This window comes from Heloderma suspectum, chromosome 11 (genome assembly GCF_057233095.1).
Source record: "Heloderma suspectum isolate Gila_16-S chromosome 11, 16-S_ref, whole genome shotgun sequence".
NCBI lineage: Eukaryota > Metazoa > Chordata > Lepidosauria > Squamata > Helodermatidae > Heloderma > Heloderma suspectum.
This window is the reverse complement of record NC_139468.1, coordinates 12,274,966-12,286,339: the sequence shown is the minus strand read 5'-3', so window position 1 is coordinate 12,286,339 and position 11,374 is coordinate 12,274,966. Positions and strand designations below refer to the sequence as shown.

At 47.9% G+C, this 11,374-nt stretch overlaps 1 protein-coding gene across 1 annotated transcript; it reads left to right on the top strand.

The window, feature by feature from the left end:
- The first annotated feature begins 1,391 nt into the window (after window positions 1-1,391).
- Window positions 1,392-10,555, top strand: LOC146336990 (zona pellucida sperm-binding protein 3-like). Its single transcript, XM_084816856.1, has 9 exons — window positions 1,392-2,011; window positions 2,866-2,984; window positions 3,065-3,168; window positions 5,117-5,294; window positions 6,269-6,389; window positions 8,351-8,442; window positions 8,790-8,920; window positions 9,031-9,153; window positions 10,368-10,555. Exons 1-9 carry the CDS (start codon window positions 1,562-1,564, stop codon window positions 10,517-10,519), a joined length of 1,470 nt encoding a protein of 489 aa, XP_084672982.1. The 5' UTR covers window positions 1,392-1,561; the 3' UTR covers window positions 10,520-10,555.
- Window positions 10,556-11,374: the final 819 nt, after the last annotated feature.

Below are 11,374 nucleotides of genomic sequence, written 5' to 3'. Positions count from 1 at the left end.
GACAAAACAAGGGAAGCAGTCTCCTCCTATGCATAAGGAAGCAGAGCATGCCAGCCAGCAAGCAAGCACTGGTTAATTCTGTACAATCATCTTAATAAGAACCAGCCAAGGCATTTACAGTGAGCATTCTAGGATGCCCTGGCTATGTTCACACAGCATAGCTGGAGAGGGACTGGTAAATCTTGGATTGCAGTGGAGTAAGACTTGCTGTATCCATTTAAGAAATACCGGTTGGAATAACCAAATCATTCCCCCATCATCATCGCCACCACCAAGTTGTCCCTATTCCTTTGGAATAGTTCAGTCAGTAGAACTATTCCAAAGTCATCTGAACAGGCTTCAGTTTTAATGACTAAAAACTATAATCTTCTAAACACAGTCTGACCCTATGCGTATTTAACTCAGAAGCATAAACTACTAAATTCAGTGGGACTTATTCCTGCATAAACGTGCATAGGATAAACGTGCACCCTTCTTTCTCTTATGTTGCATCTGGGCAGAGTTGGCTCCAGGATACAGCTATAGTTCCCCCTCCCAGCTCCAGTCCAGTCATCTACTCAATAAAGAAAGCCCTACAGGGATGTGAGACGAAAGAGATCTCTAGATTGCAACCTGGAGACTCTACATAGAAGGACAGGGAGATGAAGATACAAGTGTAGCTTGGGACCATTCACAACAGCTATGAACCAAGCATAGATATTTGACCTGCAGTGCAATCCTAACCATTTCTATTCAGAAGTAAGTCCCACTGAGTTCAATGGGCTTACTTCCAAGTAAATGTGTATATAGGATTGGAGCCCTAATCGAAATCCCAATCTCCATTTACCTCTTTGCTATGAAACACTGTGGTGGCTTCTGCAGGGGCCGTTTTCTTCAGATGTGCCACCATATAAAGAATCCAGTGATGTCACTGAAAGCCAATTTTTTCTGTATCATCCTCCCATTTTTTAAAAGACTGGGTTTGTGGTGATTTTTCAGGCTTCAAGTGCAATCATAGCACCAGCATGTAGACAGGCAAAGTGTGACTGAGGTTTCCCCAGCTACCAGCCTTTTTCCTGCTCATCCCTGGCCCTGGCGTTACTGAATCAACCATTTTGTTAGACATGTTCTGTTCTCTGCTGGCAGGCCCTTTAATTATTAATTTCCTCAGTGCTTGACTAAAAAAAAAAATACAGTTGGGGTTGGGGGGTTTTGCTAAAGTGTAATTTCAACAGTAAAAAATTAATACGCAACTGCTCAGAATATATGAGCAATCGCTTTCTCTCATTTATACAAACACACGGACGCACACTCTGTTTGTGTGCACACACATGTGCATGCAGGCAGGCATACAGATGTGTTGCAAATGAACTGTGGTGCCAGGTGTTTGTATCGGGCTTGTAGTATCATACAGGAACTAAAACCATCTCCTCCACCTGAGACAGATACTTTTGAATATCCCTGCTGCTGCAGAATCCTAGGTTTCATTGAGCCCAGGCTGCCAGAATGGGAGAAATGTGTTGATCATTATTTGAGGCAGGTGTGAGTGGGCTTGCAGGGTATAAATGATCCCAGCTGGCTGATGGCCTCTTATGGCAGGGCTAGTCAGTCCAGGAGCATGGACTTTTTAGCAGCCTTGGAGTGTGTTCTTCTGTGCTTTGTAATCAATGGGGTGGCTTCTTATGACCCCTGGGAGGTTGCTCCAAGGAACCCAGTTGTTTGGAGACCGTCTGCCAGGACAGTCCCCAATGTGAGGCAACCCTTTGTTCCTTCCCATTCTGAGTCCTACTCCTGGGCTTGGGTAGATAATTCCCAACCTAGGGGCTTGTCCAGCTTGACACCTGTTACTGCGCAGTGCGGGGAAGCTCAGGTGGTGGTCACGGTGAAGAGGGACCTGTTTGGGACTGGGAGACTCGTCCAAGCCACTGACCTGACCCTGGGTTCTCCCGGTTGCCAGCCCACATCCCTGGATGCTGCAGAGGATGCAGTGGTCTTTAACGTTGGGCTCCATGAGTGTGGCAGCACCTTGCAGGTAAGGCCAACTGGATCTTGCAAACAGCGCAGGTGAGGGAGGGAGATGGGAGCCTTAGAAATGGATGGACTGTTTTTGTCTACCAGGCATGGTCCTTGTCTTCTGGCCCCTTCCTGGGCAAATCACTGTCCCTTCTGGAGATGGCTTGTTCAAATGTTGTCAGTGTGAGTTGCTGGGTTTCTCCTTCTAGGGAACCTGGGGAAGGGAGTTGTAGCTGAATTTCTGAGTGGGCAATGGATGTATCTTGTCTCCAGCGCATATGCGTGCAAGCGTGTGCGCATGAATGCAAAGATGCTACAGAGTCCATGGCCAGCCATTGATGGCAGATGGCGGAGAGGCTCACATTGAACTGTGTTGGGCTACATGCTGGGTTGGGGTGATGGGAGTTGTAGTCCAATACATCTGGAGTGAGCCAGGTTGAGGAAGGCTGTTCTCCAGTCTGCTAGTTTCTTTATCTCTCTCTCTCTCTCTCTTTAAAAAAAAATCATTTTTATTGTGAAATTTCAACAGAACCAAGCCAAAGAATTCTAGCAGATCTTTAACCAAAGGAACAAGTGTGGTCTTGGCTTTTAAAACAATGTAGGACAGGTGAATTACAGAAGATGGTGCAGAGCTTTCAGAATTGTGAGGTTTGTGGGGCAGGTGGGGTGAGCAAGGGGAATAGGAATGTAACAAGTCTGCCCCTGTTCTCCTAGAGTTGGAAGGGACCTTGGAGGTCATCTAGTCCAACCCCATGCTCAAGGCAGGATGCAGCCTCTGGTTCAACTACATTGAGTTCTTGAGTTATTAACCTGGAGCATGTGCACATGGAGAGGGGGACCCCGTAACACTCACATATCATTTACTTATCCCAGATGACTCTGGACTCCTTGGTCTACAGCATAAGCCTCTACTACAGCCCTAATCTTGGAAGCAATCCTGTCATCATCAGGACCAGCCCGGTTGAGGTTCCTATTGAGTGTCACTATCCAAGGTGAGGGACCTCCTCCAATCGCCCCTTGTCTAGGATTGCTTTGCTAGGATCCAGTTCAGCAACTGAGTTCTCTCTTTCAGGAAAGACAATGTAAGCAGCAAAGCCATCAGGCCAACTTGGGTTCCCTTCAGTTCTACCATTTCTGCAGAACAGAGACTGGCCTTCTTGCTACGTCTGATGAATGGTAGGTGGAGACTTCATTGACTGTTCGCTCTATACCTCGGAACATAGGAAGCAGCTTCATTCCAGGCCCTTGGACCATTTAGCCCAGTATTGTATGAATCATGTCAGTGTCAACAACAACAACACAAGTCAGAGTACAGACTGAGTACAGGTTGTTGTGGAACCATGGGTTGTTGTGTTGTGTAAACCCAGCCACACTAACAAATCAAGGTTTGTTAACCATAAACAACCCACAGTTCGCAACCCAACAACAAACCACAGGTTCTTTTCGTGAGTTGCCCATGGTTAACAAACCATGGTATATACCTGCCTGGACCCTAAGATCATCTTCAGTGGTCCTTCTCCAAGAGCCCAACCAAAGGATGTGAGGTGGGTGGCTACTAAGAAGAGGGCCTTTTCTGTTGTGGCATCCTGGTTGTGGAATGAGCTTCCCAGAGAGACTCCCCTGGCACGTACATTGTGCTCTTTTTGGTGCCAGGTGAAGGCCTTATTTTCCCAGGCATTTTAATTTTTCAGTATCTGTTGCTTTAAATCTGTTACTCTATTTTATATCTTTGCACTGCTGCTAGGTTTTATTGTTTTTATTATTTTAAACTGTAGTTTTAAACTTTTATATTATGTTGAATTCTATGGTGTTCATTGTTGTGAACCACACTTTGGCTATTGGGCGGTATAAAAACATAATAAACAAGGGAAATGGCACAGCAAATACTTCTGCCTACAAACCTGACAAGGGCAAGAGAAGCAGATTTGGCCACTGTTCCCCCAAACTGTCAGATCACTTGCAGTTTCCTGCAGAGTGTCAGCTTTAACCTGAACTGCAAAGTTGCACTGTGATTTAGAAGTAGGTCTGAGAAAATGGCCTCCAAAAATTCTCCGCCCTAGAATCATAGAAGGGGCCTACAAGGCCATAGAGTCCAGCCCCCTGCTCAGTGCAAGAATCCAAGTCAGAGCATCCCTGACAGATGGCTGTCCAGCCTTGTCTTGAATGCCTCCAGTGTGGGAGAACCCACCACGTCCCTAGGGAATTGGTTCCATTGTCGTATGGCTCTAACAGTCAGGACATTTTTCCAGATGTTCAGCCAGAATCTGGCTTCCTGTAACTTGAGCCCATTATTCCATGTCCTGCACTCTGGGATGATCGAGAAGAGATCCTGGCTTTCTTCTCTGTGACATCCTAGAGATTAAAGCATGCATACCTGGAAGTTAAGATTCCCATTACCTAGAGAACAAAGGCCAATTATAGGGATGCTAGCTTGGAATTTCCTATACAGGGATGCAAGTATGACCTGTTGTTGCAGTGGCAAAACCTCTCCCAAAGTGGCCACGCTTTCCACTAAGTGCAACTTCCCCCAGTGTGGTGTCCCCACCCTCAAAGATGTCTTGGCCTGCCACTCACATCTCTCACCATGCTAGTGGGGGCTGGTAGGAGTCCAAACCTTTGGACAGCATCCAGTTGCAGGAGGACTGCGCTAGCATGTTTGTTTACTTCAGGGTGTTGAAGCGCTTTCAGCCCGAGAGCCAAATTCACTTCCAGAGAAGCTCTTGGGGGCTGCATTCTAGGAGTGGGTGAGGCTGAAAGCCAAAGGGGCAGAGCCAACGTACCAAAAATATCAGCATATTTGAACTTAAAGCTTTTACTGCCAATAATGGCGACATAGGAGAGGCATTTCAAACTTATAGAATGGAGGTGGAGGGAACTGCAGAAAAGCCAAGAAACAAGTAAACTACTGGCACTTGGGTAAAGGGAGCGTGGCCCAGGAAAGGGGGTGTGGCCCCCAGGAACACCAGGTGGGCCAGACTTGGTCCATGGGCCTAAGGTTCGGTCCATGGGCCTAAGGTTCAACACCCCTGGTTTGCTTCTCTGAAGATAGACTGAGAAAAGGAGGAAGCCACTTCTAACAGTATGGGCTAATGCAGATGACTGCACTTGTTCACTTGCCTTCCAGAGGACTGGAGTGCTGAGCGATCCTCCAACAGGTACCAGCTTGGAGACACGATTCACGTCCAGGCTGATGTGAACACGGAGAATCATGCTGAGCTGCGGCTTTTCGTTGACAGCTGTGTGGCCACCTTAAGCCCGGGCAGCGATTCTAATCCTCGATACACAGTCATTGACTACAGTGGGTAAGTGTTTGTTTTGTGAAAGTTCTCCATGATTGGCATTAGTGGTTAGAAGCTGAAGTGCCCCCACCAGAAAGCCATTTTTCTTGCCCTGTGCAAATGCTACAAATCCAGAACCTGCATCATATGCAGACTGGCCCGGTTGTAGCCTTGTAAAAGCACCTGGCATATCCAAGTATAGAGTTAGCCTAAAGCAGCCTTTTCTATCCTGGTTCCTTCCAGATGTGTTGGAGTACATCCCCCAAATGGCTGGGGAATGCTGGGAGTTGTAGTTCAACACATCTAGAAGGCAAGAAGGCTGGTCTAAAGCTTCAGTTTGGCTCTGTTCTTCTGTCACATGAATACAAGCAGAGAACCGACTTTCATTGACATCAGGGCCGGCCCAAGGCAGTTTGCTGACTGAGGTGAATGACAAGATGGTACCCTCTACCATTTTGTATACAAAAAAAGCTGACTGGACCAGTAGTTGAATCTTTCTTCAATGCAGGCAATGAGACAGCATCCACCAGCATACCTGAAGGCAGCAGATTAGCTTAGGGGATGCAGGGCAAGCCCCGTGGCCCACAACTCTCTCCTTCTACACCTTGCTGCCACTTCCCAGCAGCTGCTGCCTGAGGTGACTGCCTCACTCTGCCTAATGGTAGGGCCGGCCCTGACTGGCATTGATTTGAGTTGATGGTTATTAAAAAGAGTCATGTAACCATTGCCTTTTCTATGGATTTGGGGGGGGGCGTGGCAGCAGGACACTAGGCAACAATGGACCCCACTGAGTTTTGGTGGGCCCTGGCTCTTGCCCAACCATGCTGGGTAGTGTCGCCAGTTCTGATCTCATGCAACCTCTCATGATGGAAACTGCTGGGTTAAGAGGATCTGATAACCAAGTCATTTACTGGCTTCTGACTCCCATTACCCAGGGCTCTAATTGTTTCCTAAAGTTTTGACTTGAATGCCACTGACCTGCAGCTCTTTATGTCTAGCTGTCTGGTTGATGGGAGATCTCAGGACTCCAGCTCTGCCTTCCTGTCTCCGAGGCCCAAGCAGGACTCACTCCGGTTCACAATAGATGTCTTTAGGTTTGCAACAGATCCCCAGGACTTGGTGAGAGACTTTCCTGTTGCCAGGGTCTAGGCTTGGATTCTTGAGGAATGCAGGGAAGGGACAGGGGGAAGCTAACTTCTGCACAGTAACTACCCTGAATTGTTGATCTGCTGCAGAATCAGGATACTATCTGGTACTGAGAATAATGGCAAGGTTGCTTATTTCTACTCCACGTTCCGTGTGTGTGTGTGTGTGTGTGTGTGTGTGGTGGAGGTGTGGTGGCTAGCCTATGTGTGGACAGCTTGTAGGCCATCGGGAGGACCACAACTCCCATCAGCCCTAGCCAGCATAGCCAGTGATGAGGGATGATGGGAGTTGTAAGCCAAAACATCTGGAGGGACCCAAGTTGTCCACCCCTGAACTAGAGTGTTGTACTTAACCAGGGAGACCTGTAGCCAAATCTCCACTCGCCCACAAAGTCTATTGGGTATCCTTGGGTCACTCACATCTGGCCTAACCTACCTTATAGGGTGGTTGTGGAGATTAAAGGACGGAACCATGTTGTTTCCTCCTGAGCACCTGGGAGGAAAGATGTGGTAAAAACACAGTCCTGCTTAGTCCTTATGATAACCAGTTGGCAGTGTTAAAGGCTTGTGCCTGCCTGGATTAAGTAGGCCGCGCACGTGCATGGATTACAAATGCACCCAAGCGGGTTTAGCTGTGGAAGATCTCACTCCCTCTGCACAAAACATCAAAAGGGACTTCACGGTAGCTATGCCTGCTATGCCACGGCAGCCGAAAACAACTTCCTTGGTATAAACAGCTACAGGCGTCATACATTTTGTGCATAGTGTCTTATATACCAGGAGTGCACAACCATTCCGGCACCGGGGCCACCTCAGGTGGCACCGGGAGGGCACGCAGATGCGTATGCAAGCTTTGGGCTTCCCTTGAGAGCACTAGCAGAGGTATCCCTGGGAGGTTTCTTGCAATCCTTTCCTTATCTCCAGTCTCATCAGAGACAAGAAAGGGATTCCCATGCTAGTGGGAAACCACAGGCAGTGCTGCCATGGTGGCAGGAACAGGGGGGTCTAGCAGGTTGCCAGAAATGGCTAGAAATGGCATTAAAAAAAATGGCTTTTTTTTTTTTTTTTGCACCCCTACTATATACAAACAGCGGAGTTTGCATCATTCTCCAAGTCCTGGTCAGTGGAGGCTGGTGGCTCTGATGTCAGTGGGGCGGTGAATCCGCTCCAGGTTTCAGTGAGAACCAGTTGGAACACTGAAGGAGCTATCCAACGTGCTCCTGGTCCTGGGGTAGTCAAAATGGCACCATCCATGCACAAGGAGGAAGGCTATGGGTGTGTTCAGGGGAATCCTAAATACAAAAGCCTTAAGAGGGAACCTCAAACGGCCCAATGAGGACTGAACATGCTCAGTGGCCAGAGAATACATGTTCACAGTGGTGGTGGAATGGAGTAGCCTGGAGAAGGGTGTGGCTGGCTGGAACTCTGAATAGGAACCATTCCACACTGCAGTGTCTGCAGGTCTCGCGTCTAATGTTCCTGGTGGTTCCACACAGACCCATGCCCCGACTGGAGTCCACCAGGAAGAGAGCCTTCAGAGTGGTGACCCCGTTCTTGTGGAACTCCCTGCCTTTGGAAGTCAGGCAGGTGCCAATGTTGCATTACTTCCAGTGCCTCCTGCAGACATTGTTATTTCGGGAGGCCTTACTTGAGTGACCAGCCGTGGTTTATCAGAACTCTTGTTTCTTTTAAAGCAGATTAATGATTTTAACAGGGTGTTTTTATTCTTTTATCCTGTCTGCTGTTCACCACTCCAAGGTCTGTGGATGTGGAGCAGTATATAAATATTATAAGTATAAATTAAATAAATACATAAAATTAGCCAAGTTGCCAGTTCTTGTGCTTCTGGCTATCAAGAGTATGTGTGAATCTGCTGCCTGAAAGACCTTTTAGTCAGCAACCCAAGGAAGAGTTTGAACTCCTGTTGCCCTGTAGATTTATATCACCTGCCACCTGAAAGTCACAGCAGCTGACCAAGCTCCAGATCCTTCCAGCAAGGCTTGCTCCTTCGACAAAGCACATAACACGTAAGTAGCTCCTGCAGGACTGGCTCCAGGTTTGAGGGGGTCCTGAGCAAAGCCGCCTCTGGTGGCAGCCCTGGGCCAAGCCACTATTTACCTTCCCACAAGGCCCTGGAGCGATGCTGCACCAGGGGCACTGTGGGAAACTAAAATGGTGGCTACATCCAACTCTACTTGGGGCACCAACTGGATGGGTTTTTTTTAAGAGAGGGTGAGCCCGACCTGCTTGTGGGGCCTTGGCAGTTGCCCAACCATACCGGCTACTGGCGCCTGCAACCTTGCATGATGGAGAATGCTGAGGAATGAAGTTCTGGTAATGAAGTAACTCACTGGCATCTCGCCTGTCTACTCAGGTGGACTCCTGTTGAAGGCCCCAGCTCGATCTGCAGCTGTTGCGAGACTGGGAACTGTGGGTCTGTTGGAGGCCAGCCCTCATGGAGAGGGTTGGGAAGGCTCTTCCAGAGAGATGTGCCCTCTCCACATGGTGGGTTCTATGTGACTGCACAATCACACAATATCCCTGAGTCCAGTTTTAAGACGTATTGATATAGTGGGGAGGATTCACTCTATAATGTACTACTGACTCTAATGCAGGTGACTCATCGAAAGTGGAAGCAGAGGCAGATGTGATGGTGGGACCTCTCTTCATCCCTGATGTGCAGAAGGCTTCCAAGGATGCTCCTGAACCTCAGACAAAACTGGAAACGCCTGCCCATGGTACTAGCCTCCATGTTTCAACACAAACGGTCTACGTTATTGTGTCTATGTCGCCTGTAGGTTGTGGTGCTTCACAGTGTAACACAAGTCTTCCCCTCCAACATGGTGCCCTCCAGATATGTTGAACTAAACATCCATCATCCCCGGCCAGGGGTTGGATGATGGGTGTTGTAGTTGAGCACATCTGGAGGGTTGGATAAGTCTGGTGCTGGTTAGAGTGCTGGATCAGAACTGGGGAGACCCAGATTCAAATTTTCACTTGGCTATTAAGCTCCCTTGTTGACCTTGGGTCTCTCCCCACCACTGACCTCTCAGCCTAGTCTACCTCACAGGCTTGTTGTGAGCCTAACACTGGGAAGAAGAACCTTGAGCTCCTTGGAGAGAGGGTAGGATATAAGTGAAACAAAAGAGATAGCACTAAGGGCCCAACCAGAAAAGATGATTTGTGATGGGATTTCCTGATGCTTTCTTTTTCATTCTTTCAATTTAAAAGCAGCTGCAGAGGCACAACTTTGACTGGAGCAGATGTGTGGAGAGAAGGGCCCCACTGTGAGCTTTGCATATCTTATCTGGTCCTGAGCACAAACCAAGTTTTGGAGCATCTTGAGTGCTGGACTCCAAAATTGGCTCATCCTGCTTCAGCATCCCACAATCGCTTGAGGCTGTGATGGGAATGATTCACGAAATGTAGAGAGGGATTTCCCTCTTTATGCCAGCGATGTGGAACCTCTGGTCTGGGGCTTCATCCAGCCTGCAGACCCTCCTTGGGTTCCTCCAGGGGTAGAGCTTGGCCCCCTGGAGAAATCCCTGGTGTTATGTCTGGCTGGAGATAATAGTATGGATGTGAGCGGGCAGTAGGCATCTTGGATGGTCCTGGGATGTGCTTTGTTTGCAACCAAAAAAGGTTTAGAAAGGGCAGGGAAGTAGCATTTATAATCTAGGCTAGTGTCTCACCACCACTGCCTGGTGCCTTCCAAATGTGTTGGACTGCAACTCCCATCATTCCCAGCCAGGGGAAAGTTGACCTAGATCTTTCCCTCTGCTTACAACTCTCTGGGATTAGTGAGACAATAGGGGCTCTCCATGCCTTAGTAACCTCCAGATGTGGACTACAGCAGTGTTTACAGATGGGATGCTGCTGCTGCTTCTGTTACCTGTAAAGCCATCACTGATGGGAAAGAAGGGCTGATGGTTGAACTTGTCTTCTATTCTAGATCCCACAGAGCAACCTGGTGTGGAAATACTGCTGTGGCTGTCTCTGGGCTCTGCTGTAGTAGCTCTTGTTTCAGTCCTCTTGGGATTCCTTCTTGTCTGCAACAAAAGAGGTGGTTCAAAGCCTGATCCCTCCGGTTCCTTGACCATGTAATAAGAAATAAAACAACCACCACCAAGTTGACTTGAGAATCAGAATCCGTTTATTTTTCTGTTCTGGTTTATTTTTCTAATGGGAGAAGGAGTCTACAAGGGATGGGGCTGGACATGGGGAAATGACAAAAATGGAGCGTAAGAAAAAGTCACCAGCGTACAACTTGAATGTTCGCATGACACTGACGAAGTTCCACAAGTGTTGGATCTCTTCCCTAAGGAGGATGTGGATGGTAGAGAACTCTTTCTTCTATTTGCAGTGCTCATGCAATCCACATAGACGAGGAAGATGGCAGTAGGCTTAGGCAAAGAGTTTTCAAAAAACTTTTATACATGGACACTGTCCTTATTTAGTAAATCTAAAAGCTGTCATGTAATTGTCACTGACTACTCTGGCTTTAATTGCTATTAGGCTCCACTGTTTACAACCTACTCTCTTTACCTACCTACCACCACCCTCCCCTGTGTGCGTACACACATACACACACCTTCAGCTCAGGACATTACTTCACGCTTCTGATGAAGTGGACCAGGGTCCACAGAAACTCAGCATGCCATAATAAATAGGTCAGTGCTTTGGATGCTACAAACCTTTCAATACTGATATTAAAGCATTTTTACCCTGCTCTTTAGCCAAACAAGTTCCTGAAACAGCTTACAAATATAAGTAGTAAAACAGCATCTGCCCACAGGCTTGCAATCTAAAAAAATGGCATGCAAGGAAAAAGGATGGGAAGGAAGAAAAAAGCAAGCTCAGGCTTCAGTTCATATCACAACCAACTGGTAGAGTGATGCAATGGCTGCCAGCTTGGTGACAGCTGTGGAGAGCCAAAGGCAGCTGGTGTCTCAGCAGAGG